The sequence below is a fragment of the Macrosteles quadrilineatus genome, unplaced genomic scaffold (assembly GCF_028750875.1).
Source record: "Macrosteles quadrilineatus isolate MER2022 unplaced genomic scaffold, UCM_ALF_1.0 Scaffold_12__1_contigs__length_5162894, whole genome shotgun sequence".
In the NCBI taxonomy this organism is placed as follows: domain Eukaryota; kingdom Metazoa; phylum Arthropoda; class Insecta; order Hemiptera; family Cicadellidae; genus Macrosteles; species Macrosteles quadrilineatus.
The window spans coordinates 524,743-545,041 of NW_026542605.1; the positions used below are offsets into that span (position 1 = coordinate 524,743).

A 20,299-nucleotide genomic window follows, 5' to 3' on the forward strand; every position below is an offset into this window, starting at 1 on the left:
TCTACGCTTGGCAGTTATGCGCTTGTCGCAGTGGGTTAGGTTAGGTTAGGTTAGGTTAGGTTAGGTTAGGTTAAAAATTCAATACATCTCTTTTCACAGTCAGAGGTGCATAACTCCATTACTTTGAACACAGTCAGCATCCTGCCTGGTTTGTCCACCCCTAGCGGAAGCCACCCTCACGGTCACGTGTAATCTTTCTCTCTCCCCCTCCCCCTCTCGCGCAACCCACAACCGTTGGCAAAACTCCGCAGTATGTGGAATTCATGGATGGGGACCCTTTCTACCTGATACCCGTTGGCAAAACTCCTACACTCAAAATTTTTCACTGATAATTTGTTATGTTTATGAAATACCGGGGTTAAAATAAACATTATTATAATCAGCTGGTGTCCGGAAAAGTTAATTACTGTAGCTTACAGTAGTAGTAGGTACAATGGTTGTACGCACAGTAATAAAATTACATTTTATCAAGCAGGCAATGTGATAAGTTGACAAAGTGTGGCTGAATTTATCTGAAAAAAATTGCAAATGTATTGTATTCCTGGCTAGTAAAAAACATCCATTTATACATGAATAACATGGATGAATAAGTTATATAATTTGAGAGTTTTTGTTAACCAAGACGACTAAAAATCAACTGTACCTGTGCATGTTTTACCATTTACAAAGTATAGCTCAACAAAACAGGTGACATCTACCTGGTATTGCTAATTGCTAAAACCTAGGAGACAAGTTTTCAACTTAAGATTTGGCTTTGGGTTGACTTGTGTTGTTCGTGCATTAGACCATTAGGGCTTATTCCTGACCAGGCGTTCGTTGTCTTCGGTTAGGAAACAACATAGTGAGGGTTCACATCTAGCCTCAGTCAGATGTGGTGTGCCACTCATGAGAGAACTGTCAGTGGCTTAGCTTGGTCTTGGTGGACACCTTCGGTAGGTCCGTAAATTACTCATCCTTACTGTAGGCCTATGCATGTCCACCAAAGATTTGTTTGACATACTTTGGATCTTTCTGTTTATGAGTTTTGGTGAAAAAATGATAAACATAGACAAGAATAAATCATTTAGAGAATCTCTGTTTTTTTTCTTCTTTTTTTTTATCAGAGGGCCAGGCTTACAAGTGACTATGGGATTGCATCGCAGCTGGAACAGCTTATTGTGCACCCTCATTCTCAGGTCCTCGTTCTCCGTCAAATCCAAGGTCCTTATCATCGAACCAATGAGAATCTTTTGACTATGGTAACCTGTCCTTCCCTTCAATAGGTCTTCCCTCAATAGGCCAAGGAATCTCATACGCAGACCTTGTAGGGCTGGGCACATAAATATCACGTGGAAGGCTGTCTCCTCCTCCTCACCACATTTGCTACATAAGAGGCTTTCAACTTGAATTCCCACCTTGTATGGATGTCCGCGGAATAACCAGTGGCCGCTGATGAAGCCAACCACCAGGTCGCATCCGGTAGGTGTCTGCAGCATTCTCTTTGACTGTATGTTGCCATTATCATGACCAGGAATTATTGTCTGTCAGGGTTTGAGTTTCCCCCGACAACCGCCCAGTGGTCCATGTCAAGGTCATTCTGGAGCTTGAGGCCCTGCATCACGTCATTCTTGGTTATTGCCCCCGTTGAGATGGGAACAAACGCCGATACCTTCACAGCTTTCACAAGGTCTCTGGCTGGAGCAAGCTGTAGCAAGATTTCCCCGAAAGGACTCAGCTCCTGAACTTGTTTGACCAGCCAATCCTCTGTGGCTGCATTAGCACAGCCAACCACCAAGGCTCCGCCTTCAAGATGGCAGCTGCTTATCCTGATGTCTTTGCCACAAATGGCCCACCTGGACAGCTCCCCCTTCATTTTGTTGGCTTCAGCCTCCCTCCGTTTCCTGTCCGGGTGTTCAGATCTGGCGATGGCCATCTTCTCCACAGACAGTATCAACGAATAGGTGGGTACCGTTGCTCTCTGTGAAAAACCCGAGCCCTCTACCTCTTTCGTCCCCGTCTTCTTTTTCTCGCCCCAGACATCCTCATGTGTCTGGTGCTCTCGCCCCCTCTTTCCACCTTTCTTCCCGGAGGCTTCATTAGAGTCAGCTTTGGGGGTGCCGCCCTCGCCCTGCTTTTTTCTCAACATCCTGGTTCCTGGAGGAACTGGCTTTGCAGGGTTCGGGTGCTTGGCAACCCACGCCAGCCTCCTCACTTCTGGATAGCACCTTTGGCCAAAGCGTCCACTTTCCTCAAAAATTTGTTCATGGGGAAGCAACATTAAGATGGTAAATCCATATTTATTCAGAATGTAAATTCTTCGCCTGAGAAAATCACATATAAGATTTCATCTTTCTGAAGTGACATTTTTGTTCATGAAGGAAACATTGCTCTGGTAGAAGTCTTAACTAAGTCTAAGTAAAGAGGTAAAGGAGATCCAGATTTACATTAATTCCTTTTTTTTTATCATGGTCAGATACAAGAGTGGCATGGCTATTCGGTACTTTGGTACAACATTGGTATTTTAACTGGTAACTGTCTCAAGGCTGCAGGAACTCGTACCATTTTATTAAGAAATGTAAAGCGCTCAGACGAATTTCAGAAATGTTTCTAGTTTCATCTTAACATCATTCTTGCCGGCATCAGCTCAAGAAAATCATGTAGGCTAGATCCAGTTTAAAAAAAATCAAACTGTTGACCCTTCCTGCCCTTTATATTTTACACTTGTTAAAAACATTTATTTACTTGAAAATTGTAAAACAACTCATAATTATGAAACTAGACACAAACAACTTTTGGAATCTAAGCCACATATTAGCTTTGTTTCACAATGCATTAAAATACATGTTATTATCAATGCATAAAAGTCTACAACAAATTATCATTTTATTTCACATACCAGTCTTTGAGTTTAAATAATTTTCTAAAGAAACTTTCAGAAAAATTGATTGTACTTTGTCCTTATGATATGAATTCATTTTTATCCTGTCAATTGCAATATCTTGTTTTAATATTTTTATATATTTATTATGTGTAAACTATTTTTATAATACATGATCCGATTTTGATGAAATTTGGTATAAACGTGTAAACCTACATTTATTCAAACAAGTTCGCTAACCAGCATGATCGGACTATTGGAACGGGGGTTTACAGAGGGTTTTTATGGGGTAAAAATAAGTTTTTCCCATTTTTGACCCAAAAAACATAAAATTTAGCAATTTCTTTCCAAACCATTTTGTAGAGCTTAAAAAAACAAATAATTTAGTATATTGAAGCGTTATTATGCGCCTAATTGTTATGGACAAAATTAAAAAAAAAATGTAAATTTAAAATTCCAATGTTATTTTTATGAAGAACAAGTAAACTGTTGTAGTTAGCTTGTTTATGAACATATTTTGATAAAAAAATGATCCGATTTTGATGAAATGTGGTATGAACGAGTAAACCTACATTTTATTCAAAAGAGTTCGCGAACCAGCATGATCGGATTTTGGGAACGGGGGTTTACAGGGGGTTTTTATGGGGTAAAAATAGGTTTTTCCCATTTTTGACCCAAAAAACATAAAATTTAGCAATTTCTTTCCAAACCATTTTGTAGAGCTTAAAAAAACAAATAATTTAGTATATTGAAGCGTTATTATGCGCCTAATGGTTATGGAGAAAATTCAAAAAAAAATGTAAATTTAAAATTCCCATGTTATTCTTATGGAGAACAAGTAAACTGTTGTAGTTTGCTTGTTTATCAACATATTTTGATAAAATTTGGAAAATGTTTTTATTTCTTACTAACTATTAACATTTTACAAAAAAAAAAAAAAAAAACTGTTTTACCCTCCCTGATGCAGCAAACCTAAGTACTTGTTAAACTAATTCTATTTAAATAGGAAATAAATGTAATATTTTTAAGTAGACATTTTAGTGTAAATCCAATCAGGCAAATGGAAATTCGCTTAGTCTGCAGGTTTGCTGCGGCGGGGGTATTTAGTTTTTTACAACAGATATTCTTGCTTGACAGTAATAATTTATGACGAATTCCATTAACTAATCTTTGTGTAATATTCGACATCCAATAAAACTGTCAAAATTTCTGTAATTATTTACAGTTTAAAAACCTTATATCACCTATATCTATTTTCATACTGAGATGTATGGAAATATGTAAACGATGATATTACTAGATGAAAATGTTCTTTTCCATATGGGAATTTAGTAGCTTAATAATTTCAATACTGTATAAGAGGTCTGAAGAATGATAGAATAAGTTATTTTATAAAACAGATTGTTGATGTTTTTTTATAAATAGACACAGGATGGGCAAAGCAATGAAATGCTTCCCTGTTTTAGAGGTAATAGGTTTTTAAATCATATAGGCCTACATACAACTGTTAGGGACTTTTTAAAATTAAATTTGATAATTTGTTTGATAATTCTAATGCGACATAGCCCATTGCTATAATTATCAAGCATCAGTTATCAAGCTGAGGTGTCCATCAATATGGGCAAGGGGGGCTCGAGTCCCTCTACAAAACCCTACATTTAGCTAATTTTTACAAATTCTAAAAATTATGCATAAACTATAAATTTACAATATACCAAGCAAATTTATGTATTTTTGTAAAATCAGCTACATACATTTTAAACATTTTTCGGAGTAGAACCAATGATCCCTTCTTTTTATTGCAGGTTATTCATTACCCCTCCAGTCCCCTCCCCACTTATGGAACAGTTAAATGGAAGCGTATGGCTGTATGACCAAATAAATCATAAAGGAAATAAGTTTCATCCGTCAAACTCATAGTTGCTAAACTGTTGATAAGTTGGGGTGAATTTTTAGCGATATCCAGATAGCGTAGAGCATGCTTGTAGTTGGTATGTAGCCACAAGGCCTGGAGCTCAAACAAGCTTGGTTCCTTTGACGCATATTTCTGTGGCGATAACTTGTTCCACCCCGAGGCAAGGGAAGTTTCTCTCTACACATGCTACTTCTCAAGTTGTACTTGACAAACTGTATGATTGCACCACAGAAACAGACTTTTGGCATTGCTGAAAGATACGTAAACAGATTTTTTTCAAATATGTTGCGATTAATAAACCCCTGGAATTTTACTATGTAAGTAAGTACAAAAAAATAGAAATAAGTTTATAAAACTACAATCAAGAATATAAATTTTTCCAAAACTGCATCGTTAGCGAGATATCTACCATTTTCTTTAGCTACAGAATTTTAAATATATATTTTTATGAAATTTGGTGTATGATTCGAAGTAGCAACAATTTTTGTGAACAAATGTATTTTTGGTTCAATATGGCGGCCATTTAAATTTTATAATTTACTTATAAGTTACTACAAATGGATTATTTTGTAAAAAAATGTCTAGAACACTTCTGCTTAGATTTATAATTTCCTATCAAGCGACATCAAGTTAATTCATTGGGGTTTAATAAGTAGTTAAAAACTTAGATTTTTAATTGTTCACCCAGGTAAAATGAGGCACAACCTGACAGCTTGGCCTTATTAAATACTAGCTGTGTACCCGTTCTACGCACGGGGATCTTATAATATTCAGTTGAAACCTTCTTATATAACGAACAGCAGTTGGTTTGCATATTTTAAGATATGCTGGCCAAACTATTATACATAGCTTCATTTTATGTTGTTTTTTGTTGTTCCGGATCGGTATGACAATCAATAAAAGGTTAAATTACCTCTGTGTCTGCCGGTCGATCCTATAACGGTAGGCTTACTTTTATTTTTACTATCTGATCTCGTTTGCATGGCTCAATCACGTCCTGGTTGAAGTTCGTTCGCTACGCTCACTCACCTGTATGTTGGAGCTCGTTCGCTGCGCTCACTTTCCTTCAGGTTAGCTCGTTCGCTACGCTCACTTGCCTTCAGGTTAGCTCGTTCGCTACGCTCACTCGCCTCCAGGTTGCAAATTAGCTGTTGTCATAAATGTAAAAGAAATAATAGTGCTAGTGCTGCACCCTGTTGGTAATCCTTGTAACTTTAATGCTATTGAACATCACAGAACAGAACCAACTTGTTTAATTGAAACAGCTGTTAAGATTCAATAATTTCATTTCTCATAAGGTTAACATGGGCTTCCAGAAATTCCACGTCAAAAATCGACAAAAACTTGATTTTCAAGGGTTTACTGTTAAATATCTAACTGTCTCATATTCGATGAAATACGTCTAAAACCATCTCATATATGTATAGTATTTGGAAAATAAGTTTCAGGCGGGACAGTGCTATAGTTATTGAGGAGTAGTTGTAATAAAGTGCGTATTTTAGCGTTACCAAGAGAATGACAGATAGACAGACAGACAGACAGACAGACAGACAGACAGAAATTGAGATAAGGTTTGATTCGGTTTCTCTGACCTATGAAATGTAAAAATAACCAAAAAGTTCATTATTCTAAGCAATGTACAGACAAAACTCTAATTTTATTTATATAGATGGTTACGACTCGACTTCAACATATGGTTTACCGGTAACTAAATAGCCTTTAGGAACACGGAAGTCCCTCAAACATGACATCCTAGCCAAAACGGCGGAAGTTTAAACTAACGAAACTGGACTTATTTAACAAACCTAATTAAGCTGGTATATTCCTCATAATTTTTATAGAGATATTTACTTTAATGTGTTAAACTGCCTTATCGTACCCTTATTAATATTTCTTTCCGACTATTTGTCCCCCAGTATAATGGAAAAATTATTTTGCCTCGAAACGTAGTTTTGAAGTAAAATACTGATGTACAAAACTTCGTTGCATTATTTGCAACAGCTCAAAAATAAATTACTATTCCCCGTTTTAAGACCCTGTAAAAATGTTGAAAATTAGAAAGGTAAACCATAAATATGTACTAAATAAATATTGAAAAGCGGAATTAGTGGTTGCGTAAGTGTGTACAAGTTTATATAAGCTAAATACAAGCTAATAAGCTAAATTGTTTGGTTACATTTAAGTCGAAGCGATTTGAAACATATTTACTATCTAGTTTTGGCGAAAGCAATGCTTTTACAATTAGTTTATTTTGTTATCTTTTAATTACAACCCAATATGCTGAAGCCACCCCCTCAACACACAGTTCAATGAGAAGTTAAAAAGCATTGTTTATCAACATGAGGTAATGGCTTAGTTATGCATGGAAAAACACAATCGTCGAAAACAAACTGTTTGGAGTGTTCTAGGAGAAAAGTAATTCCTTTCTAATTTACTGTAGGTTAACTAGATAAGATTAGCTGCTCGGGTACCGAGAATGACGTGAATCGTATATTTTCTGGTATTAACCCTGTTAAGCTGTACTTGAACGAAACAAACACAGTAATCAAAGGATTAAAATGAACTCTAGACTCTAGTACATCTCAGTTAGCCTATAAAACCAATCTCAATGCTAGTTTTTTGTGTAATACTTAATCAACTGTGTCTAAAATGCGTGTTTCTCTGTTGATTGTTTTTGTGTTCGCTTCCGTGTTTTCGGTGAGTAGCCTATTAACGAAAATTTTTGTTCATACAGAATTGTTAGATTTTAGTATTACATTAGCTAGGAATCAATGAAAAGTTGTATTAAGACATTGGTTAACCAGTATATTTTCAATATAGTTCTCCTGGTGTAGCCTACGTGCTAAGGACAAAATAAGCACTTTAATATAAACAATTGATAGGTTTTGGGATAATTTGAAAATATTTCGTCTTGTATATTATTCTTATCAGGCCAGAAAACTGTTAGGTTTAGAGGATAAAATAGTTGTAGATCCTTTAATGTTTCATTTTGCATAATAAGTTAGTTATGTTGCTTTAAAGTGTATAACTTATTTTTTGTTATAGGAAAACTAATTTTAGTTTTTGTACAAGTAAACAGTTAGAAATACCAAATACCCACTCAAAACATGTTGCTGCTAAGAAGCTAGTGTATTTATTTAAAATCTATTCGAGTTGTAAAGACAGAGTTGTCAATAGACGTTAAGTTAATACGAGTTTTACAGTAAACCTGGTTGTCGAGTTTGTTATACATTTGCAGCATTGTAGTAATGTAGTTCAACACAAATCCATGGTTGAAACGAATTGTAATAAGCGACTATTGTTTGAGATTCAATTGGGGATCGTTAAACTAAATTAACAACTGACCCACACCACAAAGTGCTAGGTTAACATGTTATAAAGTGAAATTATCACCTTTGTCATATAGTAATATTTACTTTTTACTGCTTCTCATCGAAACTTTAAACGTCCGTGGGTGTATTCCGAGACATAAACACGTCTATGTGTTGGCCTTGTTCATAGTGAGTTTTTTTTTCGAATTCAAACTATTGTTTCAACAAAGTTTTGCAAACAGATACAGGGATGCGCTGATAGAAATACAGCTATATATAATTATGAAGACGAGATGGTTTATGTCTTCCGTTTTTGTATCCGTGTGTCAGTTCCGGGTGAGATTGAAAACTGCTGAAATTTATAGGCCGAAATGCAAGGGTGGATTAAGAACCCGCCACATATGTAGCTCCGGTCACTTTGTACTAATTCCATCCATTGACGTTCGAATTTTCGATGAGTAACTTTTGGAAGAAAATTTAATTGGCATCCACAAGAAAACTCACATTTACGTTTTTGCCCTACTCCTAAAATTTGTACCCTATCAAAAGCCAATCGTGTTAGCCAAAGAAAGTTGTATAAACCTAAATTGTATAATTGAGTGTCGTTAGTAGTACAATACTGGGAGGGTTTTGTGTAACTATTTTCATATGTAGATTTTAAGAACCATATCATCTCTCCTTGGTCCTAGGTTAGTAAATAGATTTATTTTACGATTACGTTACATTTCCAGGTTCAGTTAGTGAGCAGCAAACTGAGCTACAACCACGACGACGACAACTTAGATAACTTGAGAAGATGGCATCAATCTCAACTGAGAATATTTCAAAAACCTAACGAGAGGCAGTCAGAACTGCTCCAAGGATCCGATGAAAGCAGTGAATCCAGTGAAGAATCATTGAGTGTTAGTGAATCCAGGGAAAGTGATTCAAGTGAGGAAGAACCACCGAAACCCCCTCGTCCAGGTCCCAAACCTGGACCTAAGCCTGGGCCCGGACCTAAACCAGGGCCTGGACCGAAACCTACTGACAAACCGGAACCCAGTCCACCGGGGCCCAAACCAGGTCCTGGACCTAGGCCTACCCATCAACCAGGTCCCGGGCCCAGACCGAGACCTAGACCGTCACCTCCGCCGAGACCCACCCCAGGACCTACCACTGATACACCCGTGACGGAACCATCGACATCGACCGAACCCGAGGGAAGTGGAAGTGGTGATGTAGATTATTTTAAATGGTGATACGACTTCCATTAACAACTGAAAAATGAACAGGTTATATTTGTATCGAGATTTATCAAAGTAAAAAGTTTAGATATTTTTTGTAATTTTTTAATCTTCAACCTTCTGGTAAAATGTGTCTACCTAGTTAAACATTTAAAATTACTAAACGAAAATGCCGATCAATGTGATTGTATAATATAAATAGATTACAAGTAGTATATTAAGTTTAGGTTGAAACTTTTACACACGTTAAATATTAACTGAAAAGTTCTTTTAAATTACCTGTTTTTAGTTACCTGTCCAATATCTGAATACGAGAGTTTATACTCAGGAAGTGTTCAATTGAAACTATAAAAAGCGCAATGCCTGTAAATCTGCATTGTCTTCATGAAGATTTTATTACTTTATCGAGTAGTTTAATCTAGAAGTAGTTATTTGTGGACCAAGTATATGCACATTTTCAGTAGGTATTAGCATTTACTATTATAATAGTCAAAGGTATTAGTTTTTATGTTGACATAAAATAATCCACAGCTTTTTTAAATTGTATAGCACCTGGATATGAACAACGTAAATTATTCAGCGATTGAGCTAACCTCTACAAGAGAAGATATTGAAGTAACATCTTCAACTACTTTTCAGTAAGCTCTTCTTTACGCAACGCTTTTACTAACAAACATAACTTAACGTTTAAGTTGTTTCAGCTTAACACCAAGTGCTACGTAATCGTATGGTAATTAATTAAGGGGTTGTAAATATAGGTAGGCTTTGTATTTATTTAAACTAACCTACCAAATGGTTAAGGAAGTCTTAAAGCGACTGAGCCTCGCTGGGTGAAATATATTAGTATACTTGAAGAGTATTCTTTGCTCTAGAGCATTATCCTTGCCCTCTATAACTATGTAAGATGCAAAATACCTGTAATTATTGCAGTAAAGAATTTCTATTTAGTTTTGTTAAATGTACTGCTTTTGAACCATAGGTTCATTTTCAAGTTTCTCTTCGTACCTGGGGTTATGAAAAGTAATTATGCGTACACACACAAATACATGGAGAAGAAAAGATTTAACAACAATAATTTATCCAAATAATAATATTGGTTGTGGAGCTTGGTGTTGCAGGCAGACGAATACGAATTTTAAAATAAAACATTTTATTTTTAATGAAATCTGTGTGGCGAGTCCTAAAAATTAGAGTGAAAAAGAGTATGTTCTGGATCTCTGTTAAAATCCCATTAATTACCAATTGATTTCGGCTATATGACAATGTTCTAGCCTGTTCGAGCGGATCCCACTTAGGACTATAGATTTATCTTTCAAATTAAAAGTTAGGACTCCTAAGCGTACAAAGCTAACTCTCTTTATTTTAGATTGCCCTCCACACAAAGTCTTGCGATGATTCATTCTTAAGGTTTTTTTTAAATTACTTCGTACTTTCGTACTTTCTTAGTTACTTCGTAAGTTTGTTAATTTTCAATATGAAAGTAAATACTAACCATTAAAAGTGTCACTACTTTTTTTCTTTTGATGCTAGTGCACTTTATTTGGTTTCAACTAACTACACAATCCCATGATATCATAGGCTTAGTCTATTGATTTTATTAATAAAAAGTGTACTAACAGTAAAACAAATTGACAAAACGCTTATTAAAATAACATTGAACAATTTTGCAGAGCACTTAACTATGAGGTTGAAGGCAAACCAATAAACTCGACCCCTCGAGGAGGAAGATTTCACGCATGTAAGCGAGTGATATATTGTATAATTTTGATTACATACATATTTCAGTGAATGCCAAATGTGTAACAACATTTAATATTGACCATTTTCCAATAGGATCGGTTAATGTTTACTCTACGTTTTTAGAATTAAAACCAATAACATAAATTAAAGTATGGACAATTATCATTGCGGTATGACGAATACACAATGAGTGACTAGGGGGCCCGTACGCAAATTGTGCAACTTTATAAGAGACCAAAACTTGTTTTCGAGGCAAAATGAATAATCCAGTGTCCTTTCAAAGATTGATTTTTTTTAAAGACAGTTGTTAGGTGAACAATACTACATTTTCGTGAAAATTTTCGTCTGTTATTTACTATCTAACTGTGAGTAAACATTAAACTGAAGGATAAGCTCTTGTTAAATTAAAATTAAAATTTCAACCCGTTATGAAGAAAGTTGTTCTTTAATACTGGATATTTGAAAGTGAACCCTAGAAATAAATAAAATGCCTTAAATGAAATTACCTTATCGAGTTACATTCGTCCCTCCGCTAAATCATAGGCTGTAAAATGATACCTAAATCGTAAAAATATGTGAAGAAGGACGGGCGAAAAAGGGGTGTTACAGAAAAACACTTATTAAGTATATAAAATATGTATTGATAGATAATTTACTCGGACCACTCTTTTTGTGTTCATATAGAACACAAAAAGAGTGGTCCTAGAATAACCGTTTTCTCTCCAAAACAAGAAAAATAGAAAACAAATGACTGTGGTATATTGATCCTAGAGGAAACAGCTGATCTAAACCCGGCTTAATGGTATATTTAACTGGCACTAGCTGTGTGCCCGTTCTACGCACGGGGATCTTATCATAGTCAGTTAAAACCTTCTTATATAAAGCACAGCAGTTGGTTTGCATACTTTCAGATATGCTGACAAAACTATTCCTTCGCAAATACAGTATCTGACAGTTTCAAGCCAAAACTAATGCTTCGCAATTAAATGTCACCCGGATCTTGTTGATCCATATGTTATATCCAATGACTAAACTAAATAAACGGTATCAGCATTCTGACACATACTTTCTCCCATAAGTTTGTCAACAACCTTTATCATGTGTAAGCGGTGAGAGTAAATATACGGAAATGGGATTTGTACAATTTTGTTCAGAATTTAAAGGACTATAACATAATGGTTAAAAGTATTTAAGGTACTACCTCAACCTCTTAATTTAACACTTTATTCGGGTTGACATTTTCATTATCAAGGCGCTCTTGTCCTTTCCGTGAAACATTGAGAAACAAGGACATTAATGCGTTACCATCATACATACACACAAAAATACCGAACTTAATTAGGGAATCTGCTTAATTAGGGAAAAAGGTACATATCAAATTAGTACTTGAAATCTTTGTTAATGCCATAAAATTTGATCATAACAATTTATATTTGCTTGGACCGGAGATGACTCGAAATTCTGTCGAAATGGTATATGAATCGGTTTGCTATATGAAATGAAGTACAGTAGGCCTACTATAGACGATTTAGATTGGTAATTTGTAATAAAAATTACCAAAATAGGCCACGAACTATTGATACATAAACAACGTTCAAAGTGTTTGAACAATTCATGATGGTTTGCTGAATAAATGTTTTTCTAAAATGCGTTATAGTTTTCTTAGCATAACATTTTGGAATCCAGACAGAAAAAGCAAAAATTATACAGTTAAGACATCAATTATATTGAATAGGCCTACGCCTGTAATAAATAAGGTGCAACACCAACGATAACTAATTTGTAAATTACTGTGATGTGTTGGTACGTAAAAATGATTCTTGCTGCTACTAAAGGTTAAAAGGAAAAGAACCAGTACCGTACCAAAAACCAACGTTTACAGTTAAGAACTGTAGTACAGCCGACCAATTATATGCGTTAATCAAGGTTATTGATCTCTTGGTTTTGGATTTTCTCGTAAAAAGTTATCGGCAATCAAAGTTATTTCCCATTAATTGCTTTATTTGTACACAACTCTTAATGTAAACTTATCGGTGTCAGTTTGACAAAAAAAACCTTATACAACATAACTTTCTGTTATTTAATAGATTACGTATTCTCTAAACAATGGTTGCTGGTATATATATTAACATTATAAGGAAATGTGACAAAAATCACACAACGTTGGGTTTTTGGACGTTTATAATTTTATTTCTTAAGTACCTAGGTAGGCCGTGTATTCTATGGAAAAGTACCGGTATCAAGGATCGTTGTCGAAAGGGTTGTTATAAATAATTGGGTAAGCATACGTGTACCACACGTACCCAAGAGAAGGGCTATGGGCCTATTGTCTGTATGGTCCAGCGATTGCATCACACGGTGAGTAGGAACTATTGACTTTATATAGTCAATGGTAGGAACAGAAAGTGACACATTGGAAAATCGAGTTCAGCATCATCCGTAAACCTCTGTTACAATCACCCACTGCAGTTGTAATTTTTTGCTTTACACTTTACACAAACGCCATTGAAGAGCCGTCAATGAGTGGAACATTGTTTCTAAGCTATTGGCGACGGTCATTAGTAAATTTAAGTTTCCCAGCCGTATACAACACTGATTCAATCTTGATTCATTGTCTTCTTTCTGGTTATCAAAACTCCAAAACAATTTTATACACATATTTCTGGTTCCTGACCTGGATGATGCCTAATTATTTAATTTACGGTTACACTATATTATTCCACTTGCGATTAATTAAATCCTTTATGTAATAAAAACGTTTTTAATCTCACTTGGATGGGATTTGCCTTCAAAACGTGATCGGAAATGGTTGTGGTATTTGTAAACAACATTTGTAAACATTTCAGTGACAGCTAGAAAAAATAATCTTGATCCGAACAGCTGTTCGTTGTTTCATAGATGATTATGTGATACAAATTGGAAGAAAACTTGACAAAAATCGCACAAAACTGCATTTTTGAACGGCCGTAATTTTAATTACAAAGTAGTGAGACCATATTTTAATGGCTAAAGACACTCTCGCCAATCCAGTGAATACATTAAAATGACTTGGGTCTTGATAGGTACTCTCGTTTTCCTGGAGAAGATTGCGTAAAATGCCATCTTGAGTGTGTCAGACAGACAGACAGACAGACAGACAGACAGACAGACAGAAATTTAGATAAGACTTGTTTCGGCTTCTTTAATGTATAAAACGTAAAAATAACCTAAAAATGTATGATTCTGAGCAATGTACAGACAAAACTCTAATTTTATTTATATAGATTAGATCAATTATCAGCCAAACGTTTGCTGAATAAATCTTAATTACTATCGGACCACCATTCATTAAGTAATGCATTCACTTAAAGTGAATTCGTATCTGCAGTGAACTTAACAGTTGTTTTATTAAAGTTAAAAAAATGTGCTGCACCGACCTAAAACAATACTAATTATTACTGAAGTGGCTTAATAATTAATTAAGTGTTCAATGACAAATTAATGGCATTTTTTTCTTTTGTGTGTAACAAAAGTTCACAGTGTAAAGGTTTTCTTGGGTTGTGTTATCAGGGGACGCACGTTAGATCAATTTTGTTGTAATATTTTAAAAGTTAGTAATAAAATAATCTTTTCATGAAGGCAGCTAAACGCAGTCAAACACACCGTAAAAGTGCATTTGATTTACGAACGTTTTGATTCACGTATATATACAAGGGCGTTGGCTTAATCTATGATAGTACTTATTTATATGTCAATGTTAGGCCCAAGAATGGAATGGTGATAGACATTCTAGGCAGGCACTAGGATTCAGATCCACACCATGGCCGCCATCATAGCTGACATGGCACCGAAGACAACCTTCACCCACTGAGCACCCAATGGTTGAATTGTAATATCATTGAGTATATGGTTTTGTATTTTTAACTTTTTCTGATCCATGTCTTACAACACAATTAATTATGCGGTGTCGTATGTACGCTATAGTTTAATGTTTTTAGATACGGTTGAGTAGTGGTGTTCAAATTTGTGAGATACTCTACATTAATATGGTTTCCTAAATGACCGTCACTATAGACTACTGGTCTGTGTTTTGATCTACAGTCATTGAAGTATTGTTGCACAAGTAAATGTTAGCCACAGCGATCTTCAAGATCTCTTAACTTTTAATACTGCTGAAGGACACAGTTAGGCAATGGTAAACGTATTACCATTTGAAGAATGTTTAAACAGGCAATCCTCTGCCAGCATAATAAGAATTCAAGTTTTTTATTAGTACTTTATATCAATTGCTTTAAATTCGAATGAAGAGGTTATTACTCTAACTTTTTATGGCCAAGCTTAGTCATTACTCATACTAAATGCTGGTTTTGGAGCATGTAGTGGTAAACCTTGTGACATGATGGTAGATACAATACGAAGCAATGATATGAAAACATACATATAATTTGTAATCATAAATTTGGGGCCGATAAGTTTAAAATGATAAAATAAAGAGACTGGTTTAATTACTGTTGATTTTTTAACTACATAAAATATTAACCTTACCACAGGTGATGTATGATGTGCTACAGTACCGTATGGCAACAAATAATTGAAAACGAAATTTAAAACAATTGGCATCCGAAGTCTAGCCATACTCGTATAGCACTGGTCTACATAGTACCATGAATAAACATAACGCCAAGTTTTTTACGTACGTATGCATGCGATATGCAAATAGCAAGGATCTGCTGTAATTATAAACTACAAAAAACTTCCTACCTCACATAGAACAAGTAGGAACATGAAATAATGAATCAACTGAATAATTATTATTCTAGCATTATTATTTCTGCACTAATATGCATGGTTCAAATAAAGTGTAATTCGTCAAACAAAATTATTTCGCTGAAAAAGGGGAATAAGCCTGTGTTCTGTAAAGGTTGTAACGAATATAGACCCACTGCATTGTTACACTTGTAATAGTTGTGGTTGTTAATTCAAGATAAATATCTAATCATTGACATAAAATAGTACAAGTAGAACTTGTATCCTATTTACAATCTAAAGACCATGTTGATGTATTCATCATGTTGGTGCGCTAATGCCGTCAAAATGTTTCCCTCTTATTTAAGTTATAATTTACAACTTATATTTTAGGTACACCAGCAGGCATGTGTTTTAAACAGGGGTTTTAACGCAACCCGAATTAATTATTAGAGTCATTATTTACAGACAAATGAAGCTTATAAGTTGGCATTCCTGATTAAAGTTATGTAAAGTATATTATTGTATTATTGATCTTTATAGTGTATACCATGAATACTAGGTAGGCTATAGGATTCGGGCAGTTACGTTACTTTTTATGCTTATGATCCATAGAGCTTTCTGTTCTAATATTCGTGGGCATACTGTATTTGATTTATTAGTACTGGAACATCATTTGGAAACTTAATTGTAAACACTTCTTGGCTTAAAACATTTATCTTTAATGTCTGATTCATACATATTACTATCCTTAGTCATAAAAAAATTTTGATCACTACGAATGTTGACAAAAATGGTAAAATGCATATCAGTGGATCGTCAATTAAGTAAAACAATCAGGGCTGCCAACATATGAATTTTGTTTGTACTTGTAATTTGGGTTGCGTAAAAACACCCTCTATCAAATAATAAAGGACAAGCAAGTTTTGATAAATATATATTACTGATATGTTTGTTAAACTAATATAAACGTTTATAAAATGACTAGTACTAGTAGTACTACTGAGTAATCAAAAACACACCACTCCATAAACCTAACAGAGCAGTTTCTTGTGATTGTCTTAATCTGATCCAAAGGATTTGTCATCGATGATAAGACTTTAGCAATTAAAACATTCTATTTTGCACTGAACTAGCATCAGAAGCTGCAACGAATCACCGTAGTGTCATATGTGAGTTGTATTGTAAAAAGGCAAACCGTTTACTCATGTAGACATATTTACAAGTAGCACTACGTAAGTCAGAATCTGTTGTAGTCAGAAATAAATATTTGAATATTTGCAATAGTTACTAGTTCATTCACAAGATGATCAGATCTTTGCAGCCTCTCATATTAGGCCTATGCTTATGAAGAGTCTGTCATTGCTAAGTGCTGTCGATGGTAGCCAGACCAACTTCTCTTATGTTTTAGAAAAATATCCATGCAGCTTACTATAACCAGGCTATTATACAGGTTTGTACCTATGTTAATCGTAAAATGAAGGACTTTTATTATGATTGACAAATGGGAAAATGGCCATAAAATGTAGTTTTGTGTTTTGAAGCAGTGCAAACGCATTACCAAAACATTACAAAACTGGTAGGCATACATGAAAATTACTGATATGTTATAAAAAGGGCTGTCTAGCAACCAGTCTTTCAATACTGCTTTAAACCTTGAAATAGGCAAGTCCCTTACAGGTACAGGTAGATGGTTGAAAAATATGTTACCTGAAACAGGAAAGCATTTCATTGTTTTGCTCATCCTGTGCCAAAAATGTCAGAGGCGTATAAAAATGGAGCAATACAATATTTCAACTAGCGTTGAGCCTACTATGTAGATCGATTGCAACTAAATAATCATCGAAAAAGGAAAGATTTGTATTTTTACGAAACAATATGGAACTTACAACGCTTATCTATCATGGTAATCGATTAATTTTTAGTTTTTCTTCAACGATGCAATTGTAAGTTTTTATGGTGGTATCGGAAGTAATTTCGGATGTTATTAGAAAGAGTAGGAAGTAGAGAAACCGTTATTGGAAGTTTGTCGCCTCAAGAGACGAGATCAGAGTTGAATATAAATATGGCAAGAATGGAATTGTTACTTCTTACAATTAACTATACGCCATTTGTGGGTGAAATTAAAATTAAGTAATTATCATGAGCACATAAATATACAATTAATATAAACCAGCATTTAAATTTCAAATGTTCCCACGTTTTGAGGTTTAGTACAAAAATGCGCAAGGCCGATTATAGAGGCCCAGGTTCACACCTGTTCAACCTCGATGTTTTATAGGTCAACCACTTACAAAACAAAGTTCAGGTAAAAGAACCTGCGCGCTAATGCTATTCTTGTGCTAATGCTATCCTAATGCTATACAATCTAATAATGGCAAAGTCCATCTAATAAAACAGGAAGAAGAATAATCAGAATAAGAATAAATAATAACAACTTTTAGTCAAGGGTAGTTTTTCTCATTATTGGTAACAAAACTTGCTAAAAGCTATGTGATAATTATTAAAACTTATCATTAGACAAAAATATTCTACAGCTATTTACAGTCTACAAAGTGTTTCAAAAAGTCTTTCAGCAATATAAATAGCTTGACTGTGTTTAAGTTGTGTAAAAAATAACTTATGGTAATTTTTTTAGTCATCGTACCCTAAAGATGCGTCATTAGAATATTTTCCATTACCTATTTGTAATACATTTTAAATATTTATTTTAAGCTAATTGATGTTTTTAGACATACTGTTTTAGAAACAAATATTCTATAAGCAAATAATAGTACGAAAGACTTATTTTCTGCAAAGAAGCCAACTTCGGAGGCAAAAAATCCACGATCTAACCACGTTACAACTCGCCACTCTGCCGGTCAGAGCTTGTCAACTTGTAACATTGTTATATGTTGTTCATCGACTTGTGATGAACTATTGACGGAAGGGAAAACTAGCTCAGCGAGTTCTCAAACACACTTGTGTTATGTTAAAAATAAACATTTAGCACTAAATATAGGTTAACATTATGGAATAGAAGTCTGAATCCTTCCTCGTTAATTTATAATAGTTAATGCTTACAGTTTACTTTCTGTTAGTGTTGATGGATTAGTACAGACTTAGAAACGAGCATTTGAAGAAAACTCGTAGTGTTTGTCAGGATAAAAGATCCGATAGTAAATAAATTAAACACTCACTATTATAAATATATATACAAAAGTCTTTACCAATATTAAAATATTAAATTTTGAAACAGGTAGAGGCGTATTGAGAAATGACTTCAAATAAGTCTTGCTTCTGCTTAAGGGGTTTTCAGTTTTCATGTTTTTATAGAAATACAATTCAACCATAATAGTTTAATAGTAGTTTACGCAACGATTGCGTAAAGATAGTGTTAACGACACGAGTAGAAAATTTAAGGTACGAGCCTTGGCGAGTGCCTTAAAAACTTCTACGAGTGTCGTTAACACTATTTACGCGAGTTGAGTACACTACTTTACCTACGACATTGTTTTAATTACTAAAAATCACTACTCATAACTTCTAAAAGAGGTTATGATTTCGTTTATAACCTCTCATTGCCACTGACAGTGATCCAACGAAACATTGTATCACACACTAATTGCACCAATCAACAATTAAATAGGCTTGAGCTTGAACAGCTGATTAGTTGAATTTCAAATTATTACAATTTTACTTCTACTCTCTCAATCCTAGAACCTCATTGGTCCGCTACCCGTGTTGTTATGAGTAAAACTATGCTGTTATGAAAGTAAACAATGCTGTTATGAGATACGTTTCAATTCTAAGAACTGTACTGAAATGGCTACTTTAAAAAACGGTCGTAGGTAAATATATTTTTTTAATACAATTGTTCTCTTTCGTACCTTACTAACAGACATTTCTTAATTCCCCATAAATATCTACTGAGATAACACTCGGGGCGTTTTTATCTATGGTATCATAAGTGATTTTTTGCATCAAATAAAAATACACACATGTTCAAGCTGATAATAAGTGGTCCAACGTATATAAAATATATCGAAAATTTGTGTCTTCCGACGGTAAACAAATTTGCAATGATATTGATTTTGGATTTTTCTATCATCGTAAGTTAGTGTTCATAGCTTTGTTCCTCATACAGGGATCCTTTACATAAATGTAATATAACAAAACACAGACGGGATAGCTAGTATATTACATTCACTGTAATCAATACGTTAATTACTAAATTTTAATAAAGTATCCAAACAAAACATTTCTGAAATGTATATTATGCAGTATAATTGATGGTTGAGCCCCCTGGATTTATTTTATGAATTAGAGGAATTATTGATAATCAGTTCAAATAATTCAATAAAACAACAGAAATTTCCAATCCACTCAAAGTGGTAGCAACACAGGAAGAAGTAGTCATGATTCTATATGAATTTCTGTCTCAGTATTTTACTCGAGCAGTAAAACAGCTGATCGTAAAGCTAACTGTAATATACAACGCTCCGAGAGACACCTTCCAGGGCCTAGATCAGCTGTTGTAAGACCCAAA

The 20,299-nt window shown here is 34.4% G+C and overlaps 1 protein-coding gene across 2 annotated transcripts; it reads left to right on the forward strand.

Annotated features, from left to right (window-relative positions):
* The first annotated feature begins 7,313 nt into the window (after positions 1-7,313).
* LOC129004868 (protein TsetseEP-like) lies at positions 7,314-11,066 on the forward strand. 2 transcript variants are annotated; one of them, XR_008491776.1, is made up of 3 exons: positions 7,314-7,469; positions 8,815-9,944; positions 10,977-11,066. XR_008491776.1 is itself a non-coding variant. In XM_054433553.1 (2 exons), the coding sequence occupies exons 1-2, from the start codon at positions 7,422-7,424 to the stop codon at positions 9,319-9,321; spliced, it is 555 nt and encodes a 184-aa protein (XP_054289528.1). In that variant the 5' UTR covers positions 7,314-7,421; the 3' UTR covers positions 9,322-10,160. The 2 variants fall into 2 exon arrangements, 1 of the variants encoding a protein (XP_054289528.1); XM_054433553.1 differs by lacking the exon at positions 10,977-11,066 and having other exon boundaries at positions 8,815-10,160.
* Positions 11,067-20,299: the final 9,233 nt, after the last annotated feature.

Coding starts and splice junctions, on each gene's coding strand:
- LOC129004868 (XM_054433553.1), top strand. CDS start 7,422: ATGCGTGTTTCTCTGTTGATTGTTTTTGTGTTCGCTTCCGTGTTTTCG. Junction 7,470..8,814: donor TGTTCGCTTCCGTGTTTTCG/GTGAGTAGCCTA, acceptor TTACATTTCCAG/GTTCAGTTAGTGAGCAGCAA.